Genomic DNA, 20371 nt, shown 5'->3' with positions numbered 1-20371 from the left:
TTTCTCCCAGAGGAAAAAGCCAAGGAGCTGTCATCTCTAGTCAGAGGCCTCCTGAAACCAAAACAGGTGTCGGTGCATCACTGCACGCGAGTCCTGGGAAAGATGGTAGCTTCCTACGAAGCAATTCCATTCGGCAGGTTCCATGCCAGAACCTTTCAGTGGGATCTGTTGGACCAATGGTCCGGATCGCATCTTCAAATGCATCGGCTGATAACCCTGTCTCCACGGACCAGGGTGTCTATGCTGTGGTGGCTGCAGAGTGCTCATCTCAGAGAGGGCCGCAGATTCGGCATACAGGACTGGGTCCTGGTGACCACGGATGCCAGCCTTCGAGGCTGGGGGGCAGTCACACAGGGAAGAAACTTCCAAGGACTTTGGTCAAGTCAGGAGACTTCCCTACACATAAATGTTCTGGAACTAAGGGCAATTTACAATGCCCTAAGTCAGGCAAAACCCCTGCTTCAAAACCAGCCGGTACTGATCCAGTCAGACAACATCACGGCGGTCGCCCATGTAAACCGACAGGGCGGCACGAGAAGCAGGACGGCGATGGCAGAAGCCACAAGGATTCTCCGATGGGCGGAAAATCACGTGTTAGCACTGTCAGCAGTGTTCATTCCGGGAGTGGACAACTGGGAAGCAGACTTCCTCAGCAGGCACGACCTCCACCCGGGAGAGTGGGGACTTCATCCAGAAGTCTTCCAAATGATTGTAAACCGTTGGGAAAGGCCACAGGTGGACATGATGGCGTCCCGCCTAAACAAAAAGCTAGAAAAGTATTGCGCCAGGTCAAGAGACCCGCAGGCGATAGCTGTGGACGCTCTAGTGACACCGTGGGTGTACCGGTCGGTTTATGTGTTCCCTCCTCTTCCTCTCATATTAAAGGTACTGAGGATAATAAGGAGAAGAGGAGTAAGAACTATACTCATTGTTCCGGATTGGCCAAGAAGAGCTTGGTACCCGGAACTTCAAGAAATGATCTCAGAGGACCCATGGCCTCTGCCGCTCAGACAGGACCTGCTGCAGCAGGGGCCCTGTCTGTTCCAAGACTTACCGCGGCTGCGTTTGACGGCATGGCGGTTGAACACCGGATCCTGAAGGAAAAGGGCATTCCGGAGGAAGTCATTCCTACGCTGATTAAAGCTAGGAAAGAAGTAACCGCAAACCATTATCACCGCATATGGCGAAAATATGTTGCGTGGTGTGAGGCCAGGAAGGCCCCAATGGAAGAATTTCAGCTGGGTCGTTTCCTGCACTTTCTACAGTCAGGGGTGACTATGGGCCTAAAATTGGGTTCCATTAAGGTCCAGATTTCGGCTCTATCGATTTTCTTCCAGAGAGAACTGGCTTCACTACCTGAAGTTCAAACTTTTGTTAAGGGAGTGCTGCATATTCAGCCCCCTTTTGTGCCTCCAGTGGCACCTTGGGATCTCCTAAAGTCACATTGGTTTGAGCCACTTAAGACCGTGGATTTGAAATATCTCACGTGGAAAGTGGTCATGTTGTTGGCCTTGGCTTTGGCCAGGCGTGTATCAGAATTGGCGGCTTTGTCATGTAAAAGCCCTTATCTGATTTTCCATATGGATAGGGCAGAATTGAGGACTCGTCCCCAGTTTCTCCCTAAGGTGGTATCAGCTTTTCACTTGAACCAACCCATTGTTGTGCCTGCGGCTACTAGGGACTTGGAGGACTCCAAGTTACTGGACGTAGTCAGGGCCTTGAAAATTTATGTTTCCAGGACGGCTGGAGTCAGGAAGACTGACTCGCTATTTATCCTGTATGCACCCAACAAACTGGGTGCTCCTGCTTCGAAGCAGACTATTGCTCGCTGGATTTGTAGCACAATTCAGCTTGCGCATTCTGCGGCTGACGTGCCGCAGCCTAAATCTGTAAATGCCCATTCCACGAGGAAGGTGGGCTCTTCTTGGGCGGCTGCCCGAGGGGTCTCGGCTTTACAACTTTGCCGAGCTGCTACTTGGTCAGGGGCAAACACGTTTGCAAAATTCTACAAATTTGATACCCTGGCTGAGGAGGACCTTGAGTTCTCTCATTCGGTGCTGCAGAGTCATCCGCACTCTCCCGCCCGTTTGGGAGCTTTGGTATAATCCCCATGGTCCTTACGGAGTCCCAGCATCCACTTAGGACGTTAGAGAAAATAAGATTTTACTCACCGGTAAATCTATTTCTCGTAGTCCGTAGTGGATGCTGGGCGCCCGTCCCAAGTGCGGACTGTCTGCAATGCTTGTATATAGTTATGGTTAACTAAAGGGTTATTGTTGAGTCATCTGTTGAGAGGCTCTGTTATGTTCATACTGTTAACTGGGTATAATATCACGAGTTATACGGTGTGATTGGTGTGGCTGGTATGAGTCTTACCCGGGATTCAAAATCCTTCCTTATTGTGTCAGCTCTTCCGGGCACAGTATCCTAACTGAGGTCTGGAGGAGGGTCATTGTGGGAGGAGCCAGTGCACACCAGTTAGTCCTAAAGCTTTCTTAGTTGTGCCCAGTGTCCTGCGGAGCCGCTATTCCCCATGGTCCTTACGGAGTCCCAGCATCCACTACGGACTACGAGAAATAGATTTACCGGTGAGTAAAATCTTATTTTCCCTATAGATTGTGAGCTTGCAAGCAGGGCCCTCCTACCTCTATGACTGTTTGTTATTACCCAGTTTTGTCTTCTCATTGTGTCCAGTTGTAAAGCGCAACGGAATTTGCTGCGCTATATAAGAAACTCTTAATAAATAAATATATTAATTAATATATATTTTGGCAAAGAGGTGAAGCAGGAAGCTTTATACCCGCAAGATACATGCTAGAAATAAATACATCTACCACAGAGAGAGCGTCCGGAAAGCATAAGGGATGACATCTAGGGGTTAGGGATTTACTAAGGCTCTAAAACAGACAAATGGAGGTGTTTCCCATAGCAACCAATCAGATTCTGTCTATGATTTTGTAGGATGCAATAAATAAATGATATACTGTAGCTAAAGTATTCGTTGGTTGGTTGCTATGGGCAACGCCACCACTTTTCAATTTCAGATACTTTTCTATCGCCTAGTCTCCAATAGGATTGCATGTATACTTGTTGTATAGGCAAAGCACAGCCCACACATGATTGCACAGGGCCCGCAGCTATGTGTTGTTCCACAGGAAAAGTGCATGCTTAAGAGCCCTACACACTGGACAATGTTACTCAAACATATGAAAGATCTCGTTCATTAATGAACGAGATACCGTTAATATCTTTCAGTATGGAGGCACCAGCGATGAACGATGCGCGGCCCCGCGCTCGTTCGCTGGTGCCCCGTCGCTTGTGCATGCAGGCCAATATGGACGATCTCGTCCATATTTGCCTGCACTGCTATGGAGCCGGGTGACGGGGGGGAGTGAAGAAACTTCACTCCCCCCGTCACTGCCCCCCCCCCCTCCCCGTCACCCCCCCTCCCCCGTCCCCCGTCGGCCGTTTCCGCTGTCGGGCAGCCCGGTGGCGGATCTGCCAGTGTGTAAGGCCCATTACCGACTTTCTATTTGCCTCACGCGGGAAGCAGCAGCCAGATCAGTAAAACAGAGCACACGATCGTGTCATCGTGGCCCCACCCTTCGCTATTCAATTCCCAGATTACCAGCATTGAATAGCGGTGGCCAAAACTACGATGATGAAATTCAGTGAGAATAACAACGTCATCGGTCTCCCCGTACCGCCCATTGAGGAAGGGGTGCGGGAGGCTGGCTGGGGGTGAGGCCAGCCTCCGGGAGACTTGCCTGCCTTTCCGAGGGGCCGGGAGCACCACCCAATTTTTGGGAGCCTCCTGGCTGATCGGAGAGATTAGGCAAGTATGGAAAAGTGTCTCAGCACTGCATATATCGCATGATCTGCATGTAACAGTTGTCACTGGGGAGATCTTCTGTCATACACCTACCACACACATTCATCACACTTAGTAATATGAATAAATGACTGTGGAATTCTATCAGGTTATGACAGTCCCCTTGACAATCTAATTATATTTTACATATAAACAACAGTGACAAGGAATATTTAATGCAAGTCATTAGCTGGCTCACTTATGCTCATATAGGCGGCAAAGTGGTCACATTAACCATTACTGCCCCAGTCCAAAATGTATGGGGAGATTTATCAAAACTTGGAGAGAGATAAAGTGGAGAGAGATAAAGTACCGCCTAATCATCTCCTGTCATGTTTCAAACACAGCCTGTAAAATGACAGTTAAGAGCTGATTGGCTGGTACTTTAGCTCTCTCCACTTTATCTCCAAGCTTTGATAAATCTTCCCCTTAATTTGGTAAATTGTGCTGATAAGGGATTAATGGAAGCTATAAATAAAAATCCCAGAAACGAGCTGGTTCTAGTCAGTGCACACAGGTAAGTGACTGCTCCATGCTAAGGATTAACTTGTGAAACCTAGCTGAGTGACATCACAAAAGCTGTTTATGATGTAATTAGTCACATGATTAGCTCCCTCACAGCTGTTACATGGAACTATCACTTTATAGCATATAGGGCCTAATTCAGACCTGATCGCTTCCCTGCGAATTTGCAGAGGTTCGCGATCAGATAGTCGCCGCCCAGACAGAGTGAAAACCCGTCCCCTGCAAGTCTGCGCACGCCTTGCGAAAATATCTACGAACACCGGTCAGCTGCAAATCCATTTGCAACTCACTCACCATCGATTTTTCCAGTCTGTGCAGTCTGTGCATAGCCCGGGACCTACTCCTACAGTGCTATAGCAACAGCCTGCTCGAGACTGGAGCTGACGTCACACACCTTCCCTGAAAACGCTTGGTGACACCTGCGTTTTTCCTGACACTCCCAGAAAACGGCCAGTTACCACCCCCATACGTCCACTTCCTGTCAATCACCTTGCGTACGCCTAGCAATCGAAAAAAGTCACTGGATTCTTTCGCAGTCTGGCCTCATGCGTGCGCACTACGATTCGTATGCATGCGCAGTCAAACGATAATCGTCCGCCTTGCAAATTCACATAACAGCAATCAGGTAGGCCCATTGTTGGATAATTCTAATTTAGGTTCTCAGCATTGAGCAGCAACATATCAGCAACACAATGCTACGCACCAGTTCCAGCACATACACACCGGAGCAGGGTCTTCTGGTGCTAATGGACCAGACGTGAGTGTTGTGTCCCAGGCAATGACTGTGGTAAAGTCAAATCTGTTAGACAAGGAATTTTAACTGGCACAGAGTAAGAGAATTGTGGACGTTCCTCCACATATTCTATTTATGTCCGAAATCCACTCACAGTGTCACTGGAACCAGCAGAAGCAAAGAGATAACAATTTGTTATTGCTTGTTCTGCTGTGCTGAGCAACAGACTCTGCTTTTGGATACAGACAATCATCATTCTGGGGAAAGCGGCCAGTATTTACCACGCAGGCTATCTAGGCACATGACTAAGGCAGCCCAGTTGAGGGGGCTGCATGTAAATGATCCCATATTTATATTTTGCTGGCTGATCTCTGCTGACAACTTATTTACCCAAGGAAAAATAACATACTGTAGGAATGTTTGTTAGTGGTGAACATGTATGAGGGGAGTAGAATTACTGTTTTTTTGGTGTATTATTTCACAATGACAAGGGAAATTAATACATATTAAAATGTGGTCATGAATACAGATGGAGATTGGGGTCCCTTTGATGACAGACCGCAAGCTTAAATGTTTTGATAAAAATATGAACAAAATCCCCATGTTTTATTTGCTAGAACTGTAGAGCTAAGCTGGGTACACATTGGACGATATACAAACAATGCAATGGTCATTCCGATTTCCCTTGAACTCCCGGACAAATAATATAGGCCCTCATTCCGAGTTGATCGGTCGGTATTTTTCATCGCATCGCAATGAAAATCCGCTTAGTACGCATGCGCAATATTCGCACTGCGACTGCGCCAAGTAATTTAACAATGAAGATAGTATTTTTACTCACGGCTTTTTCTTCGCTCCGGCGATCGTAATGTGATTGACAGGAAATGGGTGTTACTGGGCGGAAACACGGCGTTTTATGGGCGTGTGGATGAAAACGCTACCGTTTCCGGAAAAAACGCAGGAGTGGCTGGAGAAACGGAGGAGTGGCTGGGCGAACGCTGGGTGTGTTTGTGACGTCAAACCAGGAACGACAAGCACTGAACTGATCGCACAGGCAGAGTAAGGTTGAAGTTACTCAGAAACTGCAAAGTAGTTTGTAATCGCAATATTGCGAATACATCGGTCGCAATTTTAAGAAGCTAAGATACACTCCCAGTAGGCGTAGGCTTAGCGTGTGTAACTCTGCTAAATTCGCCTTGCGACCGATCAACTCGGAATGAGGGCCATAGTGCATACACACTGTGTAATCTTTCAAATGACAGAACGATATATCGTGCGTCGTTCGGTAGTTTGGTCCTTAAAGATATATCAGGTATATATGTAGGTAGTGTATACACACTAAAAATTTGCTAAAAATCGTTGACGACACTGTCAGATTGACCTGCATGTACGGCAGATGGGAAAATGCGACGAAGGACGCACAGGAGCGCGCAATAGTACGTACACACATTCTGATTTGGCTCAAAACAACAAATCGTTCAAAAAAATTGTCTGATGTGTACCCAGGCTTTAGTGCTGTAAACATTATCTAGTTACGGCTTGTGGTTTATGAGTGTGAGGAATTGTGCTTATGAATCCTGAAACCAGCAGTCCCATGAAAAATACAGCGATTTTTAGCATAAATTCAACATGGCAGGCTATAAAGTAGCTTGGTAATTACCTTTTCTCCTTGGTTTGTTTCTTCATACTGTTATTATTGATTCATAATTCTGCAGATTTTACACAGACTGCCATGGCAACCTCAGACATATGGAATATGATGCAGTGAGCAGAGAGACTTTGGAATGCCTCTCTGAGCTGTTATCACAGTTGCAATCCCCCTCCGTACCCCTCTGACATCATATGATATGTTGAGAGCTGTGAGCCTTTATCTGTGCCTTTCAGCCATATAATGTTTTATATCTCGTTCTCTTCCTGTGACATCCTCCCCCTCCTTTGCCCCTCTGCCTACACATGACATGAAAAGAGCTGTGACCCTGTAGGAGCCATATTTGTTTGGTCTCCAGAATAGTATGCAAAAGCAACTAATAATCCATAGGTGGACAGTTGAGAACAATGACTATCAAAGACATGCTTAAATGTAGCCTAATGTGTAAATGTGTGCACCTGCGTGCGCAGACTAGATGGGCCAAGTAGTTCTTATCTGCCGTCAAATTCAACTGTATGTTCTATGTTAGGTACTTAACATGCTGCCTAAAGAAAAAAAAGACATTTTCTATATTGGATTGCTGCTTTAAGATGTTTAACGATTTCACTGTTATTTATAAACGACTTTTAAAAGACATAGGGCCTAATTCAAGGTTGATTGCAAAACAACATTTTCCTCTAATGGGCAAAACCATGTGCACTGCAGGTGGGGCAGATATGACACACCCCTCACAAATATAACTCTCTCTGCACATGTCATATCTGCCCCACCTGCAGTGCACATGGTTTTGCCCATTAGAGGAAATTGTTGTTTTGCAATCAACCTTGAATTAGGGCCATTGCGTGCTTTTGGTATTATTGGTAATATTATCTTTTATATTTTTGTAGGAAATTATATCATTCACATTCAAAATAATGTGCATGCAAATGGAAGGCTATGTATCCATTCCCTAGAAGCCAGCAGAAAATGACAAGCAGGCAATCTGCAGTCGCTGCACATTTATAGAGACTTCTCTATAAACTGTAATAAACAGTCTATTTTCGATCCAGCTGCAACTAGCGTAGAGACAGATAACCGAGTTGGGTATAGTTTACTGCGCTGGGGATCCTGGCAATCAGCATACCGACTGCGGGATCCTGGCAGCAGAATGCCGGCTGGAAGGGGGGGGGGGGGGGGGGGGGGATGGGTGCAACGAAGCCCCTTGCAGGTTGCTGCATTTGTCACAGGTTATATTCCCACGAGTGGGAATAGTCCCTGCTAGAGGGTGCGGGATGGCGGGATGCGGCCGTCGAGACCGCCGGTCACATGACTACTAGCCCTGTACCTTTGACCTTTAATTTCCTTAAAGCAGGAGAGAAATAATGATGCTACAGACCTGAGGTCCCATTTAAAACTTCAAAGTCAAGAGGCTCATCTCAGGAGCTCTCATTAGTTGTACATCAATGTGGTTACACACCAGCATTACAGCACCTGACACAGCAGGTCACAGGCACCCGCTAGCACCACCGCCTATATATACAATTAAGTGTGAGGTTCCGAGCACCGATTATGTATTTAGTGATTCCTATAGACATACAGTGCAGAAACAGGTGTTACAGGAAATATATGTATATTGCTTTACATTCACATTCTTACAGTGTCAGCATTACACGGATACAGCAATGAAACTATTTGTATTAGTTCACTGAATATTAATCCCCATTATATGTAACACATAGGACCTTGCAAGGGCTAAGGAGTTAAAAAAAAATCAGAATGTCGATAGGAGTCTCCATATGCACATCTGACATGCCGACACTGACATAATGCCGACATGATCAACATGTCAATACTATCTAACCCAAAGCCAAAATATAATAAGACGTGCTCTCTGATATGTACCACATGTCCCAGCTCGACACTGATGTGTATACAGCAAGTGGCAAATTAGAACTTACTTCCTTCCATTATTCTATTTAGCAGGGTGCTGAGATATCTCAAGTCATGAGGTGATAACAAGTGGAAGAAGAAGAGAGAAGAGAGGAGAAGAAGAAGAAGAAGAAGAAGAAGAAGAAGAAGAAGAAGAAGAAGAAAAAGAGAGAAGATCACACACCTGATCATTTGGCCTCTACACGTAATGAGATTCACCCCCCCCCCAACATTCTCATACCCCATTGCAGGACTTCTCACGTGAAAGGAGGCGCGCCCTTGTGCCTGCTAAGCCAGGCCCCCTGGTGTGACGTTTCTCGTTACTCCGGGGATGTGGCCTAGCATTTTGGCAACTGCTGGGCTGCCCCAAGCCTCTCCTGGCACATGCAATGGCATCCACTCCCAGAGCATCCCCCATGTGGGACACTGCAATCTGCAGACGGGACAGCTCCTGAAAAGCAGGATTTTCCTGCCAAAATCAGGACAGTAGGGGGGTATAGAGCCCTGCAATTTGTCATTACAAAATTTCCAAATTGGTCACATAACTATTAATTCATCACCTGACCACGTATTCTCAGCAATGACTGAGAATGCATATTGTTATTATTCTGTCCATTTATTTTCCGACCTGGAGAAAAGAAGCGCATTCAGTATTAAAATAAGATTTTACTTACCGATAAATCTATTTCTCGTAGTCCGTAGTGGATGCTGGGGACTCCGTCAGGACCATGGGGAATAGCGGCTCCGCAGGAGACAGGGCACAAAAGTAAAAGCTTTAGGATCAGGTGGTGTGCACTGGCTCCTCCCCCTATGACCCTCCTCCAAGCCTCAGTTAGGATACTGTGCCCGGACGAGCGTACACAATAAGGAAGGATTTTGAATCCCGGGTAAGACTCATACCAGCCACACCAATCACACTGTACAACCTGTGATCTGAACCCAGTTAACAGCATGATAACAGCGGAGCCTCTGAAAAGATGGCTCACAACAATAATAACCCGATTTTTGTAACAATAACTATGTACAAGTATTGCAGACAATCCGCACTTGGGATGGGCGCCCAGCATCCTCTACGGACTACGAGAAATAGATTTATCGGTAAGTAAAATCTTATTTTCTCTGACGTCCTAGTGGATGCTGGGGACTCCGTCAGGACCATGGGGATTATACCAAAGCTCCCAAACGGGCGGGAGAGTGCGGATGACTCTGCAGCACCGAATGAGAGAACTCCAGGTCCTCTTTAGCCAGGGTATCAAATTTGTAGAATTTTACAAACGTGTTCTCCCCCGACCACGTAGCTGCTCGGCAGAGTTGTAATGCCGAGACCCCTCGGGCAGCCGCCCAGGATGAGCCCACCTTCCTTGTGGAATGGGCCTTGACAGATTTAGGCTGTGGCAGGCCTGCCACAGAATGTGCAAGTTGAAATGTGCTACAAATCCAACGAGCCATCGTCTGCTTAGAAGCAAGAGCACCCAGTTTGTTGGGTGCATACAGGATAACAGCGAGTCAGTTTTCCTGACTCCAGCCGTCCTGGAAACCTATATTTTCAGGGCCCTGACAACATCTAGCAACTTGGAGTCCTCCAAGTCCCTAGTAGCCGCAGGTACCACAATAAGCTGGTTCAGGTGAAACGCTGACACCACCTTAGGAAGAAACTGGGGACGAGTCCGCAGCTCTGCCCTGTCCGAATGGACAATCAGATATGGCTTTTGTGAGACAAAGCCGCCAATTCTGACACTCGCCTGGCCGAGGCCAGGGCCAACAGCATGGTCACTTTTCATGTGAGATATTTCAAATCCACAGATTTGAGCGGTTTAAAATGTGATTTGAGGAATCCCAGAACTACGTTGAGATCCCACAGTGCCACTGGAGGCACAAAAAGGGGGTTGTATATGCAATACTCCCTTGACAAACTTCTGGACTTCAGGAACTGAAGCCAATTCTTTCTGGAAGAAAATTGACAGGGCCGAAATTTGAACCTTAATGGACCCCAATTTGAGGCCCATAGACACTCCTGTTTGCAGGAAATGCAGGAATCGACCGAGTTGAAATTTCTTCGTGGGGCCTTCCTGGCCTCACACCACGCAACATATTTTCGCCACATGTGGTGATAATGTTTTGCGGTCACCTCCTTCCTGGCTTTGACCAGGGTAGGAATGACCTCTTCCGGAATGCCTTTTTCCCTTAGGATCTGGCGTTCCACCGCCATGCCGTCAAACGCAGCCGCGGTAAGTCTTGGAACAGACCTGGTACTTGCTGAAGCAAGTCCCTTCTTAGCGGCAGAGGCCATGAGTCCTCTGTGAGCATTTCTTGAAGTTCCGGGTGCCACGTCCTTCTTGGCCAATCCGGAGCCACGAGTATAGTTCTTACTCCTCTACGTCTTATAATTCTCAGTACCTTGGTTATGAGAAGCAGAGGAGGGAACACATACACCGACTGGTACACCCACGGTGTTACCAGAACGTCCACAGATATTGCTTGAGGGTCTCTTGACCTGGCGCAATACCTGTCCAGTTTTTTGTTCAGGCGGGACGCCATCATGTCCACCTTCGGTCTTTCCCAACGGTTCACAATCATGTGGAATACTTCCCGATGAAGTCCCCACTCTCCCGAGTGGAGGTCGTGCCTGCTGAGGAAGTCTGCTTCCCAGTTGTCCACTCCCGGAATGAACACTGCTGACAGTGCTATCACATGATTTTTCGCCCAGCGAAGAATCCTTGCAGTTTCTGCCATTGCCCTTCTGCTTCTTGTGCCGCCCTGTCTGTTTACGTGGGCGACTGCCGTGATGTTGTCCCACTGGATCAATACCGGCTGACCTTGAAGCAGAGGTCTTGCTAAGCTTAGAACATTGTAAATTGCCCTTAGCTCCAGTATATTTATGTGGAGAAAAGTCTCCAGACTTGATCACACTCCCTGGAAATTTTTTTCCCTGTGTGACTGCTCCCCAGCCTCTCAGGCTGGCATCCGTGGTCACCAGGACCCAGTCCTGAATGCCGAATCTGCGGCCCTTTAGTAGATGAGCACTCTGCAGCCACCGCAGAAGAAACACCCTTGTCCTTGGAGACAGGGTTATCCGCTGATGCATCTGAAGATGCGATCCGGACCATTTTTCCAGCAGATCCCACTGAAAAGTTCTTGCGTGAAATCTACCGAATGGAATCGCTTCGTAAGAAGCCACCATTTTTCCCAGGACCCTTGTGCAATGATGCACTGACACTTTTCCTGGTTTTAGGAGGTTCCTGACTAGCTCGGATAACTCCCTGGCTTTCTTCTCCGGGAGAAACACCTTTTTCTGGACTGTGTCCAGAATCATCCCTAGGAACAGCAGACGTGTCGTCGGAAACAGCTGCGGTTTTGGAATATTTAGAATCCACCCGTGCTGTCGTAGAACTACTTGAGATAGTGCTACTCCGACCTCCAACTGTTCTCTGGACCTTGCCCCTATCAGGAGATCGTCCATTTTCTTTGAAGAAGAATCATCATTTCGGCCATTACCTTGGTAAGGACCCGGGGTGCCGTGGACAATCCAACCGGCAGCGTCTGAAACTGATAGTGACAGTTCTGTACCACGAACCTGAGGTACCCTTGGTGAGAAGGGCAAATTGGGACATGGAGGTAAGCATCCCTGATGTCCCGGGACACCATATAGTCCCCTTCTTCCTGGTTCGCTATCACTGCTCTGAGTGACTCCATCTTGATTTGAACCTTTGTATGTAAGTGTTCAACTATTTCAGATTTAGAATAGGTCTCACCGAGCCGTCTGGCTTCAGTACCACAATATAGTGTGGAATAATACCCCTTTCCTTGTTGTAGGAGGGGTACTTTGATTATCACCTGCTGGGAATACAGCTTGTGAATTGTTTCCACTACTGCCTCCCTGTCGGAGGGAGACGTTGGTAAAGCAGACTTCAGGAACCTGCGAGGGGGAGACGTCTCGAATTTCCAATCTGTACCTCTGGGATACTACTTGTAGGATCCAGGGGTCCACTTGCGAGTGAGCCCACTGCGTGCTGAAACTCTTGAGACGACCCCCCCCACCGCACCTGAGTCCGCTTGTACGGCCCCAGCGTCATGCTGAGGACTTGGCAGAAGCGGTGGAGGGCTTCTGTTTCTGGGAATGGGCTGCCTGCTGCAGTCTTCTTCCCTTTCCTCTATCCCATGGCAGATATGACTGGCCTTTTGCCCGCTTGCCCTTATGGGGACGAAAGGACTGAGGCTGAAAAGACGTTGTCTTTTTCTCCTTTATACGGCAATACTTCCATGTGCCGTTTGGAATCTGCATCACCTGACCACTGTCGTGTCCATAAACAACTTCTGGCAGATATGGACATCGCACTTACTCTTGATGCCAGAGTGCAAATATCCCTCTGTGCATCTCGCATATATAGAAATGCATCCTTTAAATGCTCTATAGTCAATAAAATACTGTCCCTGTCAAGGGTATCAATATTTTCAGTCAGGGAATCCGACCAAGCCACCCCAGCGCTGCACATCCAGGCTGAGGCGATCGCTGGTCGCAGTATAACACCAATATGTGTGTATATACTTTTTAGGATATTTTCCAGCCTCCTATCAGCTGGCTCCTTGAGGGCGGCCCTATCTGGAGACGGTACCGCCACTTGTTTTGATAAGCGTGTGAGCGCCTTATCCACCCTAAGGGGTGTTTCCCAACGTGCCCTAACTTCTGGCGGGAAAGGGTATACCGCCAATAATTTTCTATCGGGGGAAACCCACGCATCATCACACACTTCATTTAATTTATCTGATTCAGGAAAAACTACAGGTAGTTTTTTCACACTCCACATAATACCCTTTTTTGTGGTACTTGTAGTATCAGAAATATGTAACACCTCCTTCATTGCCCTTAACAAGTAACGTGTGGCCCTAAAGGAAAATACGTTTGTTTCTTCACCGTCGACACTGGAGTCAGTGTCCGTGTCTGTGTCGACCGACTGAGGTAAAAGGACGTTTTAACGCCCCTGACGGTGTTTGAGACGCCTGGACAGGTACTAATTGGTTTGCCGGCCGTCTCATGTCGTCAACCGACCTTGCAGCGTGTTGACATTATCACGTAATTCCTTAAATAAGCCATCCATTCCGGTGTCGACTCCCTAGAGAGTGACATCGCCATTACAGGCAATTGCTCCGCCTCCTCACCAACATCGTCCTCATACATGTCGACACACACGTACCGACACACAGCACACACACAGGGAATGCTCTGATAGAGGACAGGACCCCACTAGCCCTTTGGGGAGACAGAGGGAGAGTTTGCCAGCACACACCAAAAACGCTATAATTATACAGGGACAACCTTTATATAAGTGTTTTTCCCTTATAGCATTTTAATATATATAGTCATATCGCCAAATAAGTGCCCCCCCTCTCTGTTTTAACCCTGTTTCTGTAGTGCAGTGCAGGGGAGAGCCTGGGAGCCTTCCCACCAGCATTTCTGTGAGGGAAAATGGCGCTGTGTGCTGAGGAGAATAGGCCCCGCCCCCTTTTCGGCGGGCTTCTTCTCCCGTTTTTCTGAGACCTGGCAGGGGTTAAATACATCCATATAGCCCCCAGGGGCTATATGTGATGTATTTTTAGCCAGAATAAGGTACTATCATTGCTGCCCAGGGCGCCCCCCCCAGCGCCCTGCACCCTCAGTGACCGCTGCTATGAAGTGTGCTGACAACAATGGCGCACAGCTGCAGTGCTGTGCGCTACCTTATGAAGACTGAAAAGTCTTCTGCCGCCGGTTTCTGGACCTCTTCACTTTTCGGCATCTGCAAGGGGGTCGGCGGCGCGGCTCCGGGACGAACCCCAGGGTGAGACCTGTGTTCCGACTCCCTCTGGAGCTAATGGTGTCCAGTAGCCTAAGAAGCCAATCCATCCTGCACGCAGGTGAGTTCACTTCTCTCCCCTAAGTCCCTCGATGCAGTGAGCCTGTTGCCAGCAGGACTCACTGAAAATAAAAAACCTAACAAAACTTTTACTCTAAGCAGCTCTTTAGGAGAGCCACCTAGATTGCACCCTTCTCGGCCGGGCACAAAAATCTAACTGAGGCTTGGAGGAGGGTCATAGGGGGAGGAGCCAGTGCACACCACCTGATCCTAAAGCTTTTACTTTTGTGCCCTGTCTCCTGCGGAGCCGCTATTCCCCATGGTCCTGACGGAGTCCCCAGCATCCACTAGGACGTCAGAGAAAAATAAAAAGCACTACCATTCAGTGACCTCCACAGAAGTATACCTGAAATTTTAACACAGTGGGACTGATTAAGGGTTGAACCTCTGCCCATCTGCAGAGCGTATATTTTATGTATTCGCTCTGTGCATGCTCCTGAGCCAAGTGTACACAAGTACGGGCAATGCAGAATTGTACGCGTTTCGCCGTAGCCCACGCTTGCCACTGAAAGGGCATAACTGGGTTGTAACCTGGCGTTCTCAGGTAAGATCCGTGTGGACGTACTGAGAGTATTGCAGGATATTCAAAACTGTGGATACATGTAGTTACGCCTTTTTTATGTCATTTTTTTCATCTGCAGAGATGCCTACGGGCGAATATACAGTATGCATTTAGTTTTGTGCATTTGTGACCGTCTATCGTTCAACTCTGCATAAGACCCAATATGAATGAACCCATATACTGTAGTACTGTAGTACATTCATAACAAGGCAAGCTATCCCTTCACCAGGGACAAGTGACATCCCCGAAACGCAACGTACTCCGGGCGTTAATGATGCCACTAGTCTCTAGTCCCTAATAAGTGCATAGGCTGCATTCCCATGAATGTCTGTTTAGCCCACAAATCTCACTGCATCTCCTGTATGTAGGTAACAAAAAAATGTTTGCGTTTACTGGGGGTAATTCTGAGTTGATTGCAGCAGCAAGTTTGTTAGCAATTGGGCAAAACCATGTGCACTGCAGGGGGGGGCAGATATAACATTTGCATAGAGAGTTAGATTTGGGTGGGTTATTTTGTTTCTGTGCAGGGTAAATGCTGGCTTCTTTATTTTTACACTGCAATTTAGATTCCAGTTTGAACACACCCACCCAAATCTAACTTTCTCTGCACATGTTATATCTGCCTCCCCTGCAGTGCAGATGGTTTTGCCCAACTACTAACAAATTTGCTGCTGCAATCAACTCAGAATTAGGCCCACTGTACGTTACAAATAGTCGCTTGAAAGAGGTTGGTCCCTGCTAGTGAACACAAAACCCCTTTTATTTACTGTCAAGGTTTTAACCGAGGCACAAAAAAAACAAAAAATACCCCAAATAATCCCCAACAGTATATCCACTCATGTGCGAGTCAGATGATATTTCATGACCACGATGAGCGGAGGCGCAGGCTCGCCGTCTGCTGCGCTGCAAGATCTCACTTAAACCATTAGTGTTACACATATACATGACTGATCCAATTAGTCATTAAGGCATTTTAAGTGCTCCCTGCCGCAGCCAAACACGAGATATATCCCACGCAGTGCACACTGGGGTACCAAGCATTAGGGCACGCAACGGTGACCTGCACAAGGCTATTACAGAAACACTGAAGTTAACAGGAGCGTCTGAAGAGAGCCTGCTCAGTGTAAGCCACCGCACGCTTGGCATTAATTGTCACACCTCTTACGCTCATGGTGTTACAAGTGCTGTACACATCATATCACTTATTGGAGGCATCAGTACTACTGCAACGGATTCCTTCAGACAGCAAGCTCACAGCACGATTTCATATTAATTATAGGTCTTTCCATCTTAATTAATAGGTAATTTAGCTTCCTCTTCCCTTGTCTTATTAAATATAGTGTGTGGTCGAATGCAGTATATGGTGGAGGGAAAATGAGGTTATGTGCCATTCAAGTGCAACAGATACTAGCTCCAAAACTAGAGGGAAAGTCTGAGGAATAGGATGGACAGTAAGGGCTGTAACACACACTCCGGTTTTTCCTGGATGGCAAAAAGCCGGACAAACTTTGTCCGGCTTTTTGCCATCCGGGAGAAACCGGCAGAGTCGCTCACACAGGACGGCTTTGAGCTGTGTGTGATGCTGTGCGCATGCGCAGCATCAGACAGGGCTTGAGAAAAAACCGTTGTGTGTGAAAGCTCCCCTTCACACACACGGTTTACTGGCTGCAAAGACGGGCCGGTGCCGGCCCGGCAGCCGGACCTTCCAGTGGTGAGACCCGGCTGCAACCCGGCAGCCAGGCCGGGACCGTGCCGTGTGTAAGGACACATTGCGCTGCATGTGTCTTTACATCACGGCAGCGGTTTAAAGCCGGCCGGGTGTTTGCCGGGCGGCGCTAGCCGCCTCGTGTGTTACGGCCCTAAGGGTGGAAGATTCAATTGCACATGATGGGGAGGAAGGGAGGGGGGGATTTATTAAACTTTGGTGAGAGGTAAAATGGAGAGCGATAAAGTACCACCTAAGCAGCTTCTGTCATTTTCAAACACATCCTGTACCATGGCAGTTAGGAGCTGATTCGTTGGTACTTTATCTCTCTCTGCACTTTATCTCTAAGGTTCTGGCACGGCACATCACCCCTGCTTGTATCGCAACTTTTCCCATAATGGTACGTGGGGGGTTTGCGATGTTGTCACTACCATATGCCATGGCCCATATGTGCGCAGCCGGATATCACCGCGATGCCAGCCTCCACAGTGCTTAGAATTGAATCCCACCCCTAAGTGGGCAGGATGTGTGCTAGAACTGTGTGCTTGCAGGCAAAAGGCTAACAATATAAGCTTCAAGGGTGCAGGGACTGATGTGATAGTTACACATTCTCTCCACAATACTGTGTAATACCAACTGTGCTGTATTTATTACCAGTCATTTATATAGCGCCCACATATTCTGCGGCGCTTTACAGAGAATATTTGGCCATTCACTTCAGTCCCTACCCCAGTGGAGCTTGCAATCTATATTCCCTACCACATGTACACACAGACACATTCACGCTAGGGTTAATTTTGTTGAGAGCCAATTAACCTATCAGTACATTTTTGCATTGTGGGAGGAAACCGGAGTACCCAGAGGAAACCCACGCAAGTACGGGGAGAATATACAAACTTCACACAATTAGGGTCATGGTGGGAATCGAACCCATGACCTCAGTGCTGTGAGGCAGTAATGCTAACCATTACACCGACTGTGCTGCCCATATATAATAATAATAATACAGCAATGATCTGCCACATGACTAAAGTGGCACAGCAGCCACATCTTGTGGCATCTAATGGTTAGACATCACTAGGAGAACTACAATGAGGGCATGGGGTCATTGCCGGGCTGAAACCAAGATCTTTTCATTCATTTTTAAATATGCAGCAGAACTGGACTCCTGCAGTGTAGCAGCTGCTAAGTGTGAAGTTTGGACACTAGGCATATGAAAAAGAAGAGGAGAGGGGACAACACAACTATCGCAGAAGAATCACAAGAAGGAGGACCTCAGCTGCTGCTCCATCCATCCACAGCTACCTGCTAACAGATATCACCCAACTTCCAGAAGTCTATGGGCAAATCACTTAACTACTGTACAGGGAAACACTATCTCCATCATCTCCTAGTTGCTGAATAAATAATGCAGCCAGTGCTCTGAGCAGCACACACACAGCTGTTATGTGTGATACAGATACCAGGGCATGCACTGTGGTACCCAAACTCAGGCACCTGTACCCTCCCTGCCCAGGTCTTAGACACTGTCCACCACCAGAGTAAAAGTAGGGGGCCACACAGTATGTGCAATACCCCACTCCTGGTACTCACCATCCTCCTTCTCATCAAACACTGGCCTTTTGGAGGAAGTGTTAGCTCCCATCCTTTTCTTCCACTTGTTCCAGTGAAACATTGACGCAGAGGTGGAGATAGCATTCCCTATCTCCTGGAGATGTGAGAGCAAGAAGCCAGGCACCAAGCCCCAGGTCCAGCAGGCAGACGCAGCTTCTCAGTTCTTCATGCAGGGTGTCCTAGGGAGTGCCAGCAGCATGGTGAGAGGAGAGGGCAGCGCTGATCTGCCGCTGGGCAGGGGTGCAGTAAGTGCAGCTCTAATATAGATGCCAGCTGCACGTTGCTTCCTCCTGCTAGTGGCTCTTTAACGGCAGAGTCCCAGACTAGGCTTACAGGCGCCACCGTGCGGCGGATGGGAGGAATGCAGTCGGTGGATCTGCTCTGCAACAAATACTTTTGGTGATTCTCCCTCTGCATGTATTGATATACTGAAGACCACCCGTATTGATAAGCAACATAATGGTCTGCTAATTTGATAGCGTGAGTTTCTGCTTTCTACTTGCAATAGTGTATAGTTGCATATCATATTATAGGTGTTATGTATTTGTGTTTATTGGCATATCATATTATAGGTGTTATCTGTTTGTGTTTATTTATATACTAGCTGACATACTCGGCGTTGCCTGGGTTTAAGTTTTAAGTTATTAAGTTATCAATGGTAATCAGGGGTGTCAGAACATTTTTAGGTGGGGAGCAAGATATACTGTAATATCAGATTGGCGCCCCTAAATCACTAAATGTCACCGCCTCTGTGATATATATCATAACAAAAATGGAGAGAGAGATGGAGAGAGAGTGAGGACACATTGGCCAATATTTACTAAGAATTCGAGTTTGTCCGTTTTGTGTTTTTTTTTTCTAAGTCCCAATCCGGGAATTCACTAAGCACCAATCTCGGCAGTGTCTGGTCTATTCGTAATGGTTTGATTTGCAAAGTTCCGAAATACGAATGAATAGACCATCGGTCAAATGCGGCTGTTATTTCATACAATACGGGAATTCACTATTCATTCGTTTGGGTGTTAGTTTCTGAGTGCTCAATTGCGGTCGTATTTTTCTGCGAATCGGTAAAAAAAGCGCCAAAAAAATAGACCTGCTTTTTTCAATCGTGTTTACATGTGTTGCAACTCAAAAATCAATCACACCTGAATTAGGATGCCCATAAAAGGATGTTAGGCCCATTTCAATACACCTACACTCAGAAATGGCAGCAGGACTGTGGGCCAGTGATCTTTTGTGTGCTGTGGGATTCCTCAGACTCAGACATCAGCCTGTAAGTACCCAGGGCCAAGAAACTGAACATGGTCAGCAGGTTTTACAGGTTCCGCGGAGGCTGCGCAGGCCTCGTTTTTTTAGGGGGCGTTTAAACTTGAACGCATTGTCCGATGATAAGGTCATACAGATGTTCCGTCTAAATCGTAACAACATTTTCCGTCTGTATGACCTTGTCAAACTGGGCCTAGACCCTGAGACAGCACGCTCTCGCTCTGTCTCAGGCCTGCACAAACTCCTGGCTGTGTTGCACTTCCTGGCTACTGGCAGCTTTCAGGCTGTGTCTGGGGATGTCATAGGAATCTCACAGCCCTCATTTTCCAGAATCTTAACACAGGTGATGTATACCTAACTACCTCTTCTGTTTTTTGTTTGTTTTAATTTCTCGGTGGCCAGTTCTGTCCTAAAATCTCATGTTTATTGTTCTTTAAAATATACACACAGGTGTTGGCTGTTTTGCAGCCCCACATCGAGGCCTCAATCTGCTTCCCTACCCAGGAGTCTCAGTGGCATGCCGTCAGGGTAGATTTCTATGAGCTGGCTGGCATGCCCAATGTGCTTGGAGCCATAGATTGCACACACATTCAGCTGAGACCACCTAGGGGCACATATATACTAATCGCCATTTCTCTATCGTCCTAG

The 20371-nt window shown here is 47.4% G+C and overlaps 1 protein-coding gene across 1 annotated transcript in view; it reads right to left on the bottom strand.

Annotated features, from left to right (window-relative positions):
- STK32C (serine/threonine kinase 32C) overlaps positions 1 to 18766 on the bottom strand; it is a 682919-nt gene extending 664153 nt beyond the window's left edge. The window contains exon 1 of the mRNA XM_063962178.1: positions 18437 to 18766. Coding sequence (XP_063818248.1) covers positions 18437 to 18518 — 82 coding nt within the window. The 5' untranslated portion in view covers positions 18519 to 18766. The remainder of the gene's footprint in view (positions 1 to 18436) is intronic.
- Between the last annotated feature and the right edge of the window lie 1605 nt (positions 18767 to 20371).

This window comes from Pseudophryne corroboree, chromosome 3 (genome assembly GCF_028390025.1).
Source record: "Pseudophryne corroboree isolate aPseCor3 chromosome 3, aPseCor3.hap2, whole genome shotgun sequence".
Classification (NCBI taxonomy): Eukaryota; Metazoa; Chordata; class Amphibia; order Anura; family Myobatrachidae; genus Pseudophryne; species Pseudophryne corroboree.
Note: the sequence above shows the minus strand (reverse complement) of the source record. Positions and strands in the feature narration are given on the sequence as shown.